The sequence below is a fragment of the Elgaria multicarinata genome, chromosome 2 (genome assembly GCF_023053635.1).
Source record: "Elgaria multicarinata webbii isolate HBS135686 ecotype San Diego chromosome 2, rElgMul1.1.pri, whole genome shotgun sequence".
Classification (NCBI taxonomy): domain Eukaryota; kingdom Metazoa; phylum Chordata; class Lepidosauria; order Squamata; family Anguidae; genus Elgaria; species Elgaria multicarinata.
Window position 1 is genome coordinate 96,761,589 of NC_086172.1, and position 18,760 is coordinate 96,780,348.

Below are 18,760 nucleotides of genomic sequence, written 5' to 3' on the forward strand. Positions count from 1 at the left end.
GGGCTAGTATACTATAATCTCAAACAAAGGTCACCCGAAACAATCTTGATCACACTGAGACAGCTTGAAACTATATCTGCATGAGGCTGCAATGGGATCAGCACCAGTTAGAGACAAGAGCATGGGGTGCTAGCATAAAAATGCTCTTGGTGATGAAGGATTACTCTACGTGTTGAGGCAGCAGTTAAGCATAAGCCATTGTGCAGAAGCTGTTTCAGACAACCTATAGGTTCTCTCTGAAATAGGTAATATAAGCTAGCAAGGAAAACTAGAGTTTAACTGACATTAGAGTTAGAAAAGACCCAGATAGATGGTTGTCTAAACATTTCATGCTGATGCCTAAAGATTTCTTTTTCAAGCATGTACTTTAGTGCACTAAAATTCAAGGCTGGCACTTAGGAATACTATACAGTAATGTCCCACAACTCTGTAAAGTTGTCTGTCCATCTCCTACCCTAAAATGCCTAGCCAACAGAAAGACACTGTCTGAAAGCCAAAAGGGAAGTGTTGAGAAAGAACCTACAGCATTTCACAAGGGAAAGACAGCCCGCCACACACACACCTCTCCTTCCATCCTTAGTCCCCAAAATTGCATAGGGAAATAACACTGGTTTCTTTTAGTTTGGGGAAAAACAGTGCCTCTGTAACATCAACAGTTATTAGTTTGTCCATCTTCTCTACTGAACAGCTTGGCAGGAGCAAAGTACTGTTGGAAAGCTGAGAGGACAAATTACAGATCACAACCTTTAATGTGGAAAACTATAAATATCAGTTCTCTTAAGAATCGTGTAATATTGTTGTGACATCTGCTAATGTTATTATACCACCACCCTATCTTTGTTTTAGACTTATTTCACAGACAGCCCCACAGCTCTTCCATGCATTGCACAACAGGTCCTTCTAGTCCAGCCTTCTACTTTCTCAGTGGTCAACTAAAAGCCTCCAAAGTTTACAAGAAGGGTACTAACGGTAAGAGCTCCATCCTGTTGCTGCTCTCCAGTAAAATGGCCCCAAAACTAATGTAGTGCTAGGAACGTGTTATCTTCCCCCAGACCAAAATGCTCAAAGTGACCTTGAGATGGAGAATGAAACCAGGAAGGCCTCCAAACGAAGAAGTGTTGTAATAATGGGTGACTTCAATTATCCTCACATTGACTGGATAAATTCATATTCCAGTCATGACAAAGAGGTTAAATTTCTTGATGTCCTAAATGACTGTGCCCTGGAACAGTTGGTCATGGAACCGACCAGAGGGGAGGCAAACCTGGACTTAATCCTAAATGGTGCTGCCCAGGACCTAATACAAGATGTAAATATTGTTGAACTCATCGGCCACTGAGTAAACAGAATGCTGGCCTAGATGAACCCTTGGTCTGTTATAGCATGACTCTTCTTATGTTCTTTTGTGCATTTACTTACAGATATGCATTGGATTAGGCTTTCCATGGACTGCAACTAACATTTTAAAAAATCTCTTTGCAGTTGCACAAAAGAAATTCCACACATGTGGGAGCAGGTGTATGTAACTGGCTGGCTATTTAGGAATTCAACACATGCAGTATTTTCAAGCTAGCTACCCTATACTCAGTGGTTATGTGAACTGGCACACAGTTCCATACAAACAAGGTTTGTAAAAACTAATCATAAAAATCTGAATTAAGGGGAAATTCAGTTTAAGTTACGCTACTGAATAAATACTTTTTTTATGACCATGACATCACTCTCATGAAATCTGACCTTTTTAAAGAAAATGAAACACTAACAAAAAGGTTTTTACAGAAATAAGTACTTAGGCATGTCAAGAATGTCAAAGTCACAACCACAGGCACATTAAACCTTTCATTAAACAGATGGATAAATAGTGTGTGTGTGTGTGTGTGTGTGTGTGTGTGTGTATTTAAAACTCTTCGTTGAGTTGCTCTTGAAGACAACTCGGAAGTTGCATGTAGTGCAAAATGCAGCCACTAGACTGCTCACCAGAATATTCTATTAAGACCATATAACACCGGTCTTAAAAGAACAACATTGGTTGCCTATATGCATTTCAAGGTGTTGCCAATGACTTTTAAAGCCCTAAACAGCTTAAGACCTCAGTACTTGAGGGAGCCTCTCCCTATATACATGGCTGCCCGAGATTTGAGATCTGTTGGAGAACCCCTCCTCTGCATCCTACCATTGCAAGACATACATTATGGTGGGACATGGGAGAGGGCTTTCTCAGTTGTGGCACCCCAGTTGTGGAATACTCTTCCCTTCGGAGGCCCAACTGGTGCCAGCACTGACTTCATTTTGGTGCCAAGTTAAAACATGTCTCTTTATCAAAGCCTTTGAACACTAAATTCTCCATGGTCACATATAGTTTTAATTGTTTTTATTGGTTTTTTAAAAAATCTACTGGTTTTAATTAACAATTTAACAATAGCTGTGTATATTTATGTTTATATTGTTCTGATTTTATCTGTATGCCACCCTGAGATTCCAGTGATTCAGGGCAGGATACAAATGTTTTAATAAACAAACAAAATAAAACAGTTCCAAAATTATTATTTTTACACTGAAAAGCAAATGTCACATCTGGTATGAAGCATCATTGCAGCACATAGCCAGCAGTCACCTTCCCCCCAAAAATGATTGACATACAAAGCATGTCTATAGGTAAAAGGTCCAGCAGAAATTTCAGAGCAGGATAGTTAGGGAAGCTACAGTTCAGGCAATGCATAAACCCTAGGAAAGGAGAAAAGTGTATAAACAGCACAGCAGGGATGGGGAACCTTCAGCCTGCAGGCCAGATAAAGAGGAACATCCCTAGCTGACCCCTGCCCTTAACTCTCATCAGAGATAAAAGATTTTCCTTCCTCCCTCCTTTTAAAAAAACACCTCCATGGGTGACAATGGAGGGTTTTAAAGGCCTAATTACAACATTTGGGAGGGGGGACTTTTCAAGGGTTCACTGTTGTGAATGAGGGAATGGCTAATGCTCCCCAAACTGTGACACTCCCCAAAAAAATAACCTCTCCCCAACTGCATTTAGGCTTTCTAAATTCTCCATTGGTGCCAATGGTGGCTTTTTATAAGTTAGGGTATTTTTGGGTGGGGAGTCGCTGCTGAGAGGAAAGGGCTAACCCTTCCCAATGTTGAACCAACCCCCCAAAAATCACCCTTCTTCTGCTGTCACCAATGGAGACTTTTTAAAAGCCTGGTTTTAGTGAGAGAGTGGCAGGGCTGTGCAATGCTAGGAATTCCATTCTGTTTAAGCCTGGCAGGATTCTACCGGGTTTCTGTTCCAGTAAGTTACAGAGGACTGTAGTGGATTTTTTTTCCTAATTCCAGAAATGGTTTGTGCATATTTCTTTTCAGATTCTGCCATTTGTTCAAATTGTAATTTGCACACATTTGGGAGAGAATATTGAAATTTGTGCAAATGGTATCATATATTTTTTTATAAAAAATTGGGGAATTTGCACAAGTTTGCATGATCTCAAATCCGCCTTTCCACTAGGTATCCCCATAGGGGCATATTCCCATCTTGTAAATATCCTTGTCAGGTTCAATCTCTCATCATCCTTTCCACACACTACTTCCTCCAGCAAAGCCATATTCCCTACTTGTCAAAGAACATGTCAATTTCACACATGACTTCATTCTATAAGTGCCAAAGTGGAGGATAAAACTGACAAGTTCTCATCCATCCCTACAGAGAGGGGATGTGTGACTGAGTGAGCATAAACCGGTGAGTGTTTGAGTAAATGGGATCTGGGCAATCACGTTGGGGGCCACATGCCAGCAGTGCCCACTTTGGCATGGGCCTCCCAACATGCTGGCCCAGAACCAATTCAGCCCTTGAGCTGAAAGCAGTCCCCCACCCCTACAGTATAGGCTGAAGAAAACAATGGGGATGCATGGAGAAAAAAATAATGTATAGGACTGAAGTGACATATGGTAACTACTTATTGTTATTGGATGGCAATACTCCAAAAGCTCCTGCATAGCTATTACATTCCTGAGCTGAACCCTGTCCTTGATATGGATAAGAAGCAACTAGGGGATTGGCTATTTTGGATAGATTCTAGGAGGGATCTGCAACTAATTAAAAACTCTAAATTCTCCTGGTGGTTCCCTCTTTTGAAAACAGAACATTTCAGAGCCAGCTATTTGTCCAAACTGAGGCCACTTTCCCTAAGAAATGCTTTTATTGAACTGAGTTTCCAAGTGATGCCAACTGCAGTTCTCGATGGATGCTACCACAAGGTGCCATTTGAATGCAGACTATGCATCTGTGGTCAATATCAAGTGGAAGACATTGTTCACTACATGTTAATTTCCCTCTGTATAGGGACCCAAGAGAGAGATTCCTGAAACCCTTGTTAACACACGGATATAGGAAAGCCCTTGCAGAAACAGTTCTTTTTCTTCTGAGTGATACCAACAGTTATGTGACACATAAAGTGGCTTTGATTGCACTGGCGGCAAAAAAGTTAAGGAAGAAAGAACTAGACAAAATTGCCATAAACTGCCATGGAGATTCAGATTGCTGAGTGAAAGCTGAGTTTTAGTTATAGTAAATTTCAAGTTATCTGTGTATTTTTGAGGTATTTGTATTACTGTATATGTATGGATGCTTTCTTTTGATGTATTTGTCATGGCCTTTGGCTAGTACAATAAACTTTGGATTGATTGATAAAAAAAAACTAGTGTTGTGCCAAACTTCTGCAAGTTTGATTTTCAGTATTTTAAAAATTACTCTTTCAATTATTTATTTTTACAAGCATCCAGCACTATTTTGAAAATCAGTTGTCATGACAAAAATAAGGCAACTGGCTAACAGAAAGATGGTCTTCTCAGTAGTGGCGCCCCAATTAAGGAATGCTTTCCCCAGAGAAGTCTACTTCATTGTCCTTTCAGCAAAAAGCAGAGAACTTTTCCCACCATGCCTTTTAGACGTTATTTTTTTTAACCTCTCTTTTACTGGCTCATTCATTTTTGTGGTTTATATTTGCTTTACCTGCATTTTCTTGCTTTTTGTATTTCCTTTTACATAAACCACCTTAGGAACTTTTTTGAAGGGTGGTATAGAAATTTCAATAAATAAATAGAGTCACTTGCTCTTGTTTTGAATAGTTGAGGCTCTCACATAGTGCAAGTTCCAGAATATTTTAGCTTTTTCATTAGCTTTTCAATGTTTCACATTTTTCCAAACATGTTCTCCGAGTCAACTATACTTCAAGGTTTGCGTAGGTATATTTATTCCCTTTACATGATACTTAGTGAGTGTGCTATAAATTTGTATGATTATGGAATTATAGTCTGATGTCACATATACCAGTTTCAAATTAACACAGAAAAATATGTCAAAAGGGATCACACAAAAAGCACCAGAAAAAGAAAAGGCCCAATTCAGTGGACTGTTGAAGATCATAGAACCTGGGGTTGTAGAACTTAAGACACTATTGCGAAGAAGAAGAAGAAGAAGAAGAAGAAGAAGAAGAAGAAGAAGAAGAAGAAGAAGAGGAGGAAAGAAAAGTGTAACACAATTATTAAAAGGGACAATCCTCTTGTAAGCAGCAGGAAAATTCCGGTGCTTACTCACTAGAGCTGCCTAAAAATGGTTGCTGAAATCCAGGAATGTACACTGAGTTGCAAACTAAATGTTCATGGAGCCACATTCACAAAATGCTGAACCCAACTCAAACTACATTTACAACATGCCAATTTGGTCAGGTGAATTTGCCCTAGAACTGTCACTGACCAAAGAGTCTGGAGGTCTTTACAGGAATAAAAACAACAACAAAAAGGCTGTATAAAAGGGATGGTAAAGAAAGGGATGAAAAAGACTAGCAGGAGACAATGTGGTTTGCATATGTGTCATATATGCAAACTGCAAATAGCTTTATACCAGATAAAAACATTCATCATTCGTCATATATCCTGATGACTGGCATTCTAAAACTCAGTACATTTATTTTTTCAAATAATAAAAATGTACTTGGAAGTATTTTCCCTTTAAACCCATAAGACCTGCTTCCAAGTGATTGTGTTTAGGCTCAGAATACCATTCTGCTTATAACATATAAAAATAACTTGCACCAGCATCCGTACTATAAAATGGGTGAAATGGTCTGATTCAATTTCAACTTTCCTTCTAGAGAAAGACTCATCCTTCTCTAGAAACTAAAATTGATAGATCACAAATGTAAGCATTTAAAAGTGTTCTTATAGACACGTCTAAACAAAAAGGCAACACGCTAAGGCACCTGACAGAGCAACTGGATTGTTAGGTAGCATACAGCCCATTTGATCAGATCCAGCAGCCTCTTCTCTACAAAAGCTAAGAGGACTACCATCCCAGACGTGCGCGCCACAGCTTTTTTAACTGACAGGTCTCCTCTTCTGAAATTTCTCGGAAAGTGAAATGCACTGAAATCAATGTGAATCGCCCAGAGAGCTTCGGCTATTGGGCGGTATAAAAATGTAATAAATAAATAAATAAATAAATAAATAAATAAATAAATAAATAAATAAATAGCCTCCAAATGTCAACAGTGCCTAGATGAAAGGCTCTTACGACTGCCACTAACGGAACTACTCGTGTTGTTCGGCCAAGGAGAATGCCCATCCAATGCAAAACTGACCCAGCTGGATTTTCCCAATTGTCCCACAACCGCGGTCTGCTGATGGCCGTTAAAGCCGAATGTGAACTCCCAGGCAGCAGGCAACAAGCCCCGCGCCTACGGAGAAGGAGCGCGTTCTTACGCAAGGCATGGCTTCCAGCCGTCAGCCCTATCCAGAGTCGTCGCCCCAAACGCTCCTTTCGACCCTAAGCGAGCGCCGAGAACGGAGCTGCCTTCACGCACACGGCGGCGCTGCTCAGCTCTGGGAAGGAGGCACCCCGCGAGAAGGTGCCCGGCTCCTCCGCCGGAGAATGCCGCGCAGCGCGACCACCTCGCGTTTGTTGGGTACTAACCCGGGAAGAGGAGCCCGGCTGCGCGGAGCTGTCCTTGGGGAGGCGCGGTGAACAGCAGGAAAGACGGCAGCGGCGGCAGCAGCAGCAGCAGCAGCAGCAGCAGGAGGGGCGCCTCCGCCACGGAGCAGCAGTGCCTGGACTCCATCGATCAGCTGGCGCTGGCTTCGGTGTCTGCTGCTGCCGCCGCCACTGTGCTAGTGCAGAGGAGGAGGCGGCGGCGGCGGCGGCGGCGGCGGCCCTGCGCGCGTCCACAAGGGGAGGTGTCTGAAAGGCGGCTGACCCGCCCCGAGCCTCGGCCTCCCCTCACGTGCGAGCGCTGGCTGGCCGGCAAGATGGGCAAGGAGCGCGCACGCGCCAAGGGCGGCTGTGGGGTGGGGGGACTCCGCTGTCGCTGCCGTTTTCCCGCGCTTATTTCAGATGCCTTCGAGTAAAGTTTCCTTTGGTGAAAGAACACCGGGGGGGAAAGGTGAAGGGAAAGTAGTGCTTCCCGCTCCCTTGTATTCAAAGTAACCAAGCTCACATAAAATGGACCACACTGCTGATGCCCTGGTATACTTGTTTCCCTCAGCAGTTGCTGGGAGTCCACGGGTGAGGTGTTGGAGGACAGAGCTGCATGTGCTACCAGCCCGCCCTGCACATCCTAAACTAAGTTGGTTGAGGGTGCTCTCCCATCGCCAGTGTTGAACTTGGATTCAGCTGTCAGATGGGCTCCTGTATGTGGAGCAGGAGCTGCGATTTCCCCCTCCCCCCTGCACCTCCGGCAGCAAAATGTCTTGGGCCAGCCCTCCTCATCCCGCGCCTACATCTCCAACTGCCTCTCCAATCTCAGTTTGGAAGTTACTTTGTCATCTCAGACCCAATATGTCCAAGGCTAAATTTCATCTTTCCTCCCAAGTCATCATGTACAGCACCATGAACATTGATGGCACTATATAAATAAATAATAATAATAATCATGGTACACTTTTCTTATCCATTGACCACCAATTCTCCCTGTTTAACATATTCAATATAGCTGAGTTCTGTTGCTTTTCTCTTCATAGCATTTTTTAAAAAATGCAGCCATTCCTCTGCCCCCTTACTAAAAAGTATTGCCATCTGGTCAGCTCTTGCTTAGGCTACTGCAATCTTCTCTTCTTCTATTGTCTCACCTTGGTCTGCACACATCCCTCCAGTATTCGGCTGGAATCAAATCATTCGCCGCTCTCTCTCTCTCTGCTCCAGCCCATGTGACACCCCCTCTCCTTAAATCCCTATACTGGCCTTTTATCCATTTCCAGATCCAGCACAAGCTCCTTGTCCTTACCTTCAAAGTCCTCAATGGCTTTGCCCTCCTTACTGAGCAATCAATACATCCCGCAGCCTGTGACTTTCATTCTTCCACTACCTTTAGCCATCCAAAGGTCTTCTATGCTCTTTCTCCTTGCAACTGCATCCCAGAGTACCTCCCTTTCTTCATATGCCTCCTCAAATCCCACTTTCACCATGAAGTCTTTGGTGCAACTCCCTAGTTTCCATTTTATTTCATTCATTCATGTATGGACTTTTAACCTGCCTGCCTTTCAGGGCACAATCCTCCCATTTGTAACTGAGCAGAGACATGTTCCTATAGAACTGTAAATTGCTTTCCTGTTTATACCTCCTTCACCTCTTTCCCACTTTCTCTGTTATTTTACCTGTGTTGAATTTTAGGCTGTAAGCTCCTCAGGGCAGAGATGTGTCCTTTTATACTTTATAAAGCACCATGCACAGTAATGGTGTTATATTTACAACTGCAACACACATCATTTTCTCCACTTAGACCATGGCTAGACCAGGTCTATATCCTGGGATTGTCCCAGGGTCATCCCTGTTCATGTAAATGACACACGGGATCCAGGGATCAGCCAGGGACGACCCCGGGTCAATCCCAGGATATAGGCCTGATCTAGCCATGGCCTTAGAAACCACCAGAACTCAACTCACTTACATTCATTTTTAATTTTTAATATATTTTTGCACATACAGTGCTTTAAGGCTGTAATCTTATACCTACTTATCTAGAAATGTGCTCGGTTAAAATCAATAGGAGTTTCTCTTGAGTAGACATGTATAGGGTTGCATTCTGAGCCAATTTCTAGCCACTTTGCTTGCAGGTATCTTTGAATTTGTAAAATCTCAATGCCTAAGCTCCTGCAAACTCCTGACTGGCTGCTTTTTTCCAGCTCAACACATGTATTAAATGCTCTAAACATAACTGGGTTTTATAGATGCCTTAGCAGCTTCATCCTATCCAGAGTTAGTTATGCCTAAACCTGTTGAAATTGGAGAGTTTAGGGATTGCTCCTAACTGCATATAGTTAGGCTGTCAGTAGCAGAATTATGTTCCTTTCTTTTCTTTTCTTCCCCAGTGACCTTTCCATCTCCACTGGAGGAAGGCAAGTCTTTCACCTTCCCTTCTCTTTTGTTTTTCTATGGGAGAAATACCAGCCGATTTCTAGAGATTCAGACACATTTTGCCAAGTGAAAAACTTTCCATGGTCTATTTTTCTGCTTCTCTAATGGTAGCCATAAATTACATATACATCTTTCTCACTGGTGTATCAGGCTTCATTGCTTTTGAAACAATCCAGGTTATTTTCTTTTAAAAACCAATTAAAGACCATCTTATTGAATGTGATGGACCTTTTAAAGTCAAGTTAAAGCCCTCTATAATGCTACAAGATGCCAATTACTTCAGAAATTCTCCCAGCTCTGTTTACAGATTCAAAAGCAGAGAGAAATAAAACTAAAGTTGCTCTGTAATTGTTCTGTAGACACTTGGACTATGGAGAAATTTGTTGTTAAGCTTACATTTTTATAGCATCTTTCCATTGCAGACCTACAAAGTAGTTTACAATCACAAATATATTAAAACAAAATATATAGGAACAAAGTTTTCTTTGGGTATTTTAGATGTTAATTGAAAAGCAATATTGCTTTCTAATTTTGTAGTACTTTGCTTCAAAGCTTCTCAATTGGTATTTTCAAAGCCCTTTAAGTTTCATTTTGGATTGATGAAGAATGTATGATACTATTGCCCTGTTTCACAGGTAAGGATCTGACACATTGAATAATCTCAATAATCCCATTGATGTTTTCTGAAAGAGATTTAAGGGTACAATCCCATACATATATAAGAAGTAAGATCTAATAAATTCAGTGGGGCTTACTCCCAGGTAAGTGTATATAGGATTCACAGCCTAAACTAGTTATCTTCTACATATTTGTGCTTTTGAAGGCTTTTCAGCATACAGTATTTAGTATCTTCCCATTACCTCTTAGAGGTTCTTACTAGGGCTGTGCATTGCCTTGGGCCGAATCCCTGAAACTGAACAGAGGTGGGCTGATTTGGCTCGCCTCGGTTCAAAGTCAGTTCCAGGTCAGCCCGAGGCACTCCAAAGCTGAAGCCAATTGGCACCGAAGCTTCGGGTCACCTCGGGCCACTTCGGAGCGGCACTGGGCCGCTCTCCCTGTTCACCTGTCAGCATCACCACCGCTACATCATTCCTACTGCTATCGCCACTGCCACATCTGAGAACCAGGCCACAATTTTAAGATATTGCAGGGGCTCTGATTAGCACCTCTATGGCCACCATAGCTTGTGGCCATAGAGGTACTAAACTGTTTAGTCAAATCAGGGCCATTTTGGGGGCTCCAAACCGGCCTCCAAGGTGAATTGGGGAGACCATGCACAGCCCTAGTTCTTACTCCTAAAGTGTCATCTCATATGGCTTGTGCCACTAAAAAGGCATATAATGTTAATAAAATACTGTATGGAAAAGAAAGATAGTTCTGCTTTACTTCCTCCTAATATTTCCATCCCACTTCTCCCCAAAGCCATAAATTGGCAGCATAATAGCCATTGCCAATATTGTCCCTTTTGATACCACAGCATAAAGAAAGTACAGGAAATTCAGAGCAGTGAGTTTTATAGTGCATCAATATTATCTAACTAGATGTCCCTTCAGCATAGTAACTTGCAGTCTATGATCTGACAGGACATTTCCATGAACTCAGTGCAGAATTTACCACTTTATACATCTGTTTTATAAATGATATCTTCTATTGTGCTGTCCCTAGCTGTTAAAATCTGCTGCAACTCTCAGATCACACAGGGATTTTTAATCAAATGTTTCTTGATTTATAAGCCTGGCTCACACAGATCCTGACTTGTCCAAATGAAGGAAATGTGTCTCATTTGCTCTTGACATAGCTGGAACCATGTCAGATGCTCTGTGCTGTGCTTTGCATAGCAAAATGGAATACAATTTCTTCTTAGCTATATCTCCTATTCAGCAACATTTTCTCTCTTCAACAGCAGTTCTAAAAATATTCCAAGCCCCGATTAGAAAAAGATTTTAAATTACTCAGAACTTGTTTACTTAATCCAGTGGTTCCAAGGTTGTTTGTATTAGCCTATTATCTAGAATCAATGTCACCTCTGATTTGTTTGCATGTGTAGTATGTTACTGACATGGTTCTTCCAGAACACTGCTTCTATTCAGATCTCCTCTCCTACAACACAGGTCATATTGCCATTGACAAGAACAGCAATGCCATTCACATACTGGGGAAGGTTGGAGAACAACACTGAAAGAGGTGAGCAACAGGGAGAGGATCCTAGTGGCAGAGGTAAAAGACAGATGGATCTCAGTGGTTTGAGGACCAAGAGTGGATGGACAGTAGTAGCCTGGCAAGAAACAGGACAGTGGGTACTCAAGACAACAACAGAGACTATCTCACATGGTTCTAGTTATGTCAAGGGCAAATGAGATACATTTCCTTCATTTGGACAAGTCAAATGGCAAAACAGGATTTGTGTGAGCCAGGTTTATAACTCAAGAAACCAGAGGAGGACTAATATTTGGTCCAAAGTGTGAAAATAATACGCTAGCAAAACAAGCAATTTAATATAAGTGTGATTAAAAAAATTAACAGTGTAAAGTACTGAAATCTCAGAGTTCCTGTACTTTAAATCCCCATAATCTGAACAAGCTTCTGTTCACAGCACCATCTAGACAGAACATTTTCCTAGCTAAATCCAACCATTCTGTAACCATGTTGTAGGATGCCCTGTATTTATATATGCTGTTTGATATATGTAAGAGAAGCTTAATTTTTTTATCCCAGTGGATTGAGATGCCTTGAGCACTTGTGGTAGAACAGTGCTTAGTTTTTCTCTGAGATTCATTGGTAAAAGGAGCCTGTGTGCTTTGCCCAGGATAGAAACATGGCTAACAGTGGGATATTTTATTTCCAAAATGGGGGAACCAACATTTTTTCCTTTCTGGTTCCCAGCAAGTCTAGGGGCAGCTCAAAGTCCAACCTTGTAACTGTTGCATGAACTGCAGAGCCTAATCGCTATTCCACCACATCATCTCAGGACTCTGAACATGCAGTCACTGTGGATTCATGATCAAGGTTTTTTCTCCTTGTTCCCCACCCCACTACAAACCTACTTTTTTGTAACATTTTGCAATCTCCAAAGTTTGCACATTTTTGTAAACTTTTGGTTGGCCCAATACAGGTATTATTCTAATATGGATTTTTCTTAAGGTCAACACAACTTTTTGTCATGTCCTCTGGTTCTGAAGCTCCATACTACACTGAGGAAGACTCATATTCACATGGGTCACAAATAACCCCACTTTAGAGGGAATCTTCAATGACTTTGAGGTTGACTCCCCTGCAGCTTCCCGTTCCACAGCCATGCAGATTGTATGAGACTGCAGAAACTGACACTGGTCCTTTAAGAACAGCAGGAGCAGAACCACTTAAAGACCAGGCTCTGCTAGCCTTCAGTTGACTGCAGTCCTTTGCTGGAACAACAGTTCCTTATGGGAAAACTCTCCAGTCAGCATTTCATGTATGGCACTCTTGAGGTCCAGCACTGTCTAACATGGATAGGGTAATTATATGAAAAGGAGGACAGGGTTCCAGTATCTTTAACAATTGTATAGAAAAGGAAATTTCAGCAGGTGTTATTAGTATGCATGCAGCACCTGATGAAATTCCCTCTTCATCACAACAGTTAAAGCTGCAGGAGCGCTGCCCTCTTTTGTATCTGGTCACTCTACAAAAGAGGACAGGGCTCCTGTAGCTTTAACTGTTGTGATGAAGAGGGAATTTCACCAAGTGCTGCATGCATACAAATGACACCTGCTGAAATTCCCTCTTTTAGGCAATTGTTAAAGATACAGGAGCCCTGTCCTCCTTTTCACAAGGTCACCCTAAACATGGATCCTGCCTTGGTTAGTGTATCTCAAAACAAACTGTTAACACTGATGCAGAGTGCTTTCCTTGGGCCTCATGTCTAGCCAGGGCAATAACTTTGGGTTTCTTCCCCCCACCCTTTTTTTTTGGCAGGATATTTTAAATAAATAAAATATTTTAAATGTGTAAAATATTTCTGATGCATACACAGAGCTTTGTTTTCCCTCAGAAAAGTGAATTGGCTTTTGGTAAGCAAATTAAATATGTAATTCACATACATTCTGTACCGTTCTGCACAATTAGTGCATACTGCCATATAAAATCACAACACAAGTCTCTAACTTATAAAATGCACTTTCCCCTCTGCCAGCACAAATATAGCCTCCATCCTCATCACATGTGTGTTTGTGTGTGTTCATGTCCTGAGTCAAACTCAGTCCTGAAGCAAACTATGGGGCAATTCTGTTCAGCAAAGTCAGAAGGCAGGCAAAAACCAGAAGAACAATAATATCAGTCAAGAAGAAGGGTAGTACAAAAGTAGAATCTGAAGTAGAGCTGAAGGCAAGCTGTCCAAATCAAGAACAATCCAAGGAACATGGTCTTTATCACCCTGTTGACACCTCTACAGGGGTCAACAGCACAAGTCCAAAGAAGAAGGGTCAGTAAAGCAAGACATTAGGAGCTGAAATAAAGATAGTGTGCTAGCAGCCCACCCTGCTTAGGACTGTAGTTTATAAGCTGGAGTTTCCAGAGTCCCATCAGGTGCTTCTGAAAGAAGTCCTCCACATAAAGAGGGCCCTATTCACAATAATTCCTTTCCTCATAAGCAACCTTCCTTTGCAAACTTCTTCTTTTGGCACTTCTTCTCACAGGGTTTTTCTGGCCTGCCTCTTGAGACATCGCTGCTCTCAGGGCTCGGTGGTCACTCCGCCTTTTTTTCAGAGGCAGAATAGCTCTTCTTATCTTGCAGGGATAGACCTGTGGCCATCTCCCTGAGACTGCAGGTTCATCCTAGTTTTCTGCCATGAGCTGCTCTTCAATGCTTTCCCCCTCCCCCACGGGGAGCTCTAGCTGTCCTCTGGATTCTTCAAGCAGTATATGACAATGTATATATACATACACACACAAACATTTGCATGGTGAATTTGAATCTGCTTCATATGCAGCCCTATCAAATAGAAAAAGCAGCAATGCTGGGAAGGATAGCTCAGGTAGTTCTTGAGATGTCAATTCAATATATTAAAATAGCATTTTTAAAAAATATACTGACAGGTATATTAATGGCTTTTGAAAAACACTTTTCATCAGTACTTATGCATTGTAAATTGTGCACTACATAAGGTATGATGGTGAAATATTTAAAGAGAAAATGAAGTCTGATTAGAATAAGCTACTGCCAGAGCTGGCACATTAAATTGATCCTGATGGTGATAGTAGAAGAAAGCTTTATTGCAGTTCAGTAAAGTAAGCTGCATCTGTACAATGTTTAAAATTACAAGTTACAGTTAGGAAATGATAAAATACAGTACCTGCCATTTCTGTTCTGGTGCTGTAAACTTCAATGACTGATCTCAAAACATGCCAAGACTTCTTCCCATTAAAATTATTAAAATTGATGTTGCATCTTGTTGTAACCAACCAATCTCTAGTTATAAAAGGAACTATAAAGATGAAAAGTAAACATACAACTTAACAAAAAAAAAAATCAAGTATCCAGATATCTTGAACTATGGCAACAGAAATCTTGCCAAATATGCTCAAGAGTAATTCATTCTTGCTGAAAGCTTCATTGCAAAAGCAATATTTGTCTATATTCTCATACACACTGCACACAGAAATTAGGAGCACTGGAATACTATTCTAAAACTTAAAATATTCTTCACAATAGAAGAATATTACTCATAAAATACTCTTCTAGATATCAAATATGATTTTAAAAGGCTTTATGCCAACAAAGAACTTCAGTTTTACAGAAAACTGGCCACTACTACCTTCAAAGTTATTAAATAAAAAAGAACCACCCTCTTAGCTATGGGATAAACTTTTATATTCTGATGAACCAATAAAACAAGTGAATTAAAGAAAATAGAATGTGGTATTTGGGTTCTCTTATAAACCAATGTAGAGGTTTTGTTGGGAATGGAACTTTTAGGAAGAATGTTGTTAGCCTTTATGTTTCAACACTAATACTTTTAGACTACAAGAACTGTGTATCCTTTGAGCATTAGTTTACCTATGTCAAGTGAGAACTCAGCTTTGCCCTAATTGTACAGGAAATATTATATGTATATATTAGTCAACATAGTCTGAATCTGCTTATTTGTTCACTTCAGTATGGTTTGCTATGCTCTCTTCTAACACATAATTTAGAATAAAACATTAAAAGTTGGGCTGCATTGGTATTGCCACAAATTCAAGAACTGTGATATTTGGCTGCAGGGACATGGCTTACTGGGTAGTTTGTTGACCACCACAACCACTCACTCTCACCGGGTTTGGACATCACAACAAGCTGCACAAGCAAGGATAATTATGTAAGTTTGCGGGCATACAACAAGCACATACAGGGTGATTAACAAGCCACTGTGGCTTATTAAACACCCTGTGATCATACAAACTGGCTAGCTCAGTGAATATCTCCTGGATCTATTCTTCCAGGCACAACTGCATTTGTAGGGGCAGAAGTATGTTGGAGTCCATTTTGTTTCTATTATAATAAATATGCAAATATGTGCACTTCATTTGAAACAATTTCCTAAGTTCATCCTTGTTTTTTAACAGCTGACCACCCACATCATCAGAGACTCCAAAAATAGGTTGTGATATGGATTAGATTCATACAATTTGAGGGAAAATAAGCAACGGTGGCTTATTATGATTATGTTTGTGGTAGGATCAAGTTGTAGGATAACTTTATTTATTGCAAAATTGGCACGCCACTGTTTAGGGCATGGGTGCAGAACTTTTTTTAAGGTGGGGCTGAATTGTCCACCACCAGCCCTTCGCAGGATGACATCAGTAGATATGGCCATGGTCACTAATGTCATTGCCTCACCTAACTTTTTCTCTCTCTTCATGCTGGGAGAGGCATGGAGACAGGGACTCAATCAGCATTGAGAGTCCCTGCCCTAAATGGTGGCACGCAAATATTGTCAGAAACACTGGCTGCTCTTCCCAACACCAGTAGAGTCTCCTGCTGCCCCCCCCCCCCCGTTATCTCTGATCTCAGATTGGAGATAATGGGATGCCCCAGGGAAGAGGGATTTCTCCAGGGGACTCTGCAGGTTGGATTGGGTAATCTCGCACACAAAATTAGGCCTTTGGGTTCTGCACCCTTGTTTGAGAGAAAACTCAGCAATTCTAAGTGGGGTGTGGGTAGTGAAATAGCAGGTGAGACACCATTTTGAGAGCCCTGTCAGATTGCACCAGATAGGGCAGGAGGGGTGTGTGTGTCAGTCTCCCAAATGCCCAGTGGATCTTGGAATCTTCTGAAATTCACCCCAATGAAACTTCCAAATCATACAAGGTACTGGTTCCCCTCTATTAGGCACTGGTTAGGCTTCATCTTGAGTATTGTGTCAGTTCTGGGCACCACACTTCAAGAAGGATGCAGACAAGCTGGAGGGGGGTCAGAGGAGGGTAAAAAGGATGATCAGTGGTCTAGAAACAAAGCCCTATGAGGAGAGACTGAAAGAATTGGGAATGTTTAGCCTTGAGAAGAGAAGGCTGCGGGGATTCATGATAGCACTCTTCAAATACTTGAAAGGTTATCACACAGAGGAGGGCCAGGATCTCTTCTCAATCATCCCAGAGTGCAGGACACGGAATAATGGGCTCAAGTTACAGGGAGCCAGATTCCAGCTGGACATCAGGAAAAGCTTCCCAACTGTAAGAGCAATACGACAATGGAACCAATTACCTAGGGAGGCAGTTTGCTTTCTCACACTAGAGGCATTCAAGAGGCAGCTGGACAGCCATCTGTCATGGATGCTTTAAGGTGGATTCCTGCATTGAGCAGGGGGTTGGACTCGATGGCCTTATAAGCCCCTTCTGACTCCTACTATTCTCTGATTCGATTTTCACTGGGCACGGGTTGTCATGATGTCTGAACCTGGGGAGGGTGTCTGGCTGTGGTAGTTTACCAACCACCCTGAAAACCATGCCTTGTTTTAGAGTTTTAGTGTGGTTTGTAAACCAGCCCAGTCACCCACCCTTGTTAATGATGGACGTCACAATGACTGGTAAGGATAAGTATCCTATTTAGGTAGTTCCTGGTCCGTATCACAACCTGTTTTTGAAAAGTCCCCTCTATTTCAAAAGCATTTGGCCTTGCATCATGGGGTGATGTTGAAAGACTATACATCTAGAGCTATTTTAGGTTCACAGAATTAGTGGGGGGTTTTATACATCTTCCTTGACAAAGCAATATTGTTTTACCTGCCTTTAGCTGGTGTTTTACCTGGAACAACCTGCCACATTGTACAATGAACCCCAAAAATGTGGCTGTTATCAGTACATGGCTCCTTTGTGGTTGGAAAAAGCCTAGCAACTTTAAATACCGTATTTCTTCGATTCTAAGACGCACTTTTTTCCCTAAAGTAACAGCTCTAAAAATTGGGTGCGCCTTAGATTCGATGGCGCCTTAGAATCGAAGAAATACGGTAAAATTGCTTTGCTGGCTGATTGGAGCCTACAGGGCACCCCGTGCAGCTCCGGCCCTCGTCAGCTGCGCCGGGACGACACAAGAGGCTCCAAGAGTCAGGAGGCTCACCCCCCCCCCCAAGCACCGGGTCCCCCCTCCAGCTGCCGCGCTGGGAAGCGCGCGTCCTGCCTTGAACCCCTCACGCCCGCGGAAAAACCTGTTCTGCTCCACCAAAGCTGCTCTCACACGGCAGCTCCAGCTCCATTGTCTCTCTCCTCCACGTGCAGGCAGGCAGCCAAAAGAGGAAGTTCCTGCAGCAGCCGCAAGCCGGGACGAGGAGCTGGGAGGGTAAGGGCCTGTTTTTTGCTAACCCCTAAGCCCCTCTCAGCCCAGTGGCGCCAAAATCCAGCTGCCCAATAAGAATTGGGCAGTCTCTCCCATTGCTCTGCCTGCAATCACTTCCTCACACCCAGGCTATGCCGTAGTCCTTAAAGTGGAGCTTGCTCAGTGACAACTAGGGTTTTCTGTTGGTGGTACTGAAATTAGTGTGCATCTTTTCCCCCCAAATAAACAGGTCTAAAAATGGGGTGCGCCTTAGATTCGATGGCGCCTTAGAATCGAAGAAATATGGTAGTACATGTTTGAAATATGATGGAGCAGTACCAACTCCCTGTCTAATGTAGTTGTTGTTGTTTATTCGTTCAGTCGCTTCCGACTCTTCGTGACTTCATGGACCAGCCCACACCAGAGCTTTCTGTCAGCCGTCGCCACCCCTAGCTCCCCCAAGGTCAAGTCTGTCACCTCCAGAATATCATCCATCCATCTTGCCCTTGGTCGGCCCCTCTTCCTTTTGCCTTCCACTTTCCCTAGCATCAGCCTCTTCTCCAGGGTATCCTGTCTTCTCATTATGTGGCCAAAGTACT

At 42.2% G+C, this 18,760-nt stretch overlaps 1 protein-coding gene across 1 annotated transcript in view; it reads right to left on the minus strand.

Moving 5' to 3' along the window:
• The window catches only part of SCUBE2 (signal peptide, CUB domain and EGF like domain containing 2), a 65,007-nt gene extending 57,901 nt beyond the window's left edge, over positions 1-7,106 (minus strand). The window contains exon 1 of the mRNA XM_063118418.1: positions 6,962-7,106. Within this exon, the coding sequence (XP_062974488.1) occupies positions 6,962-7,106 (145 nt within the window). The remainder of the gene's footprint in view (positions 1-6,961) is intronic.
• Between the last annotated feature and the right edge of the window lie 11,654 nt (positions 7,107-18,760).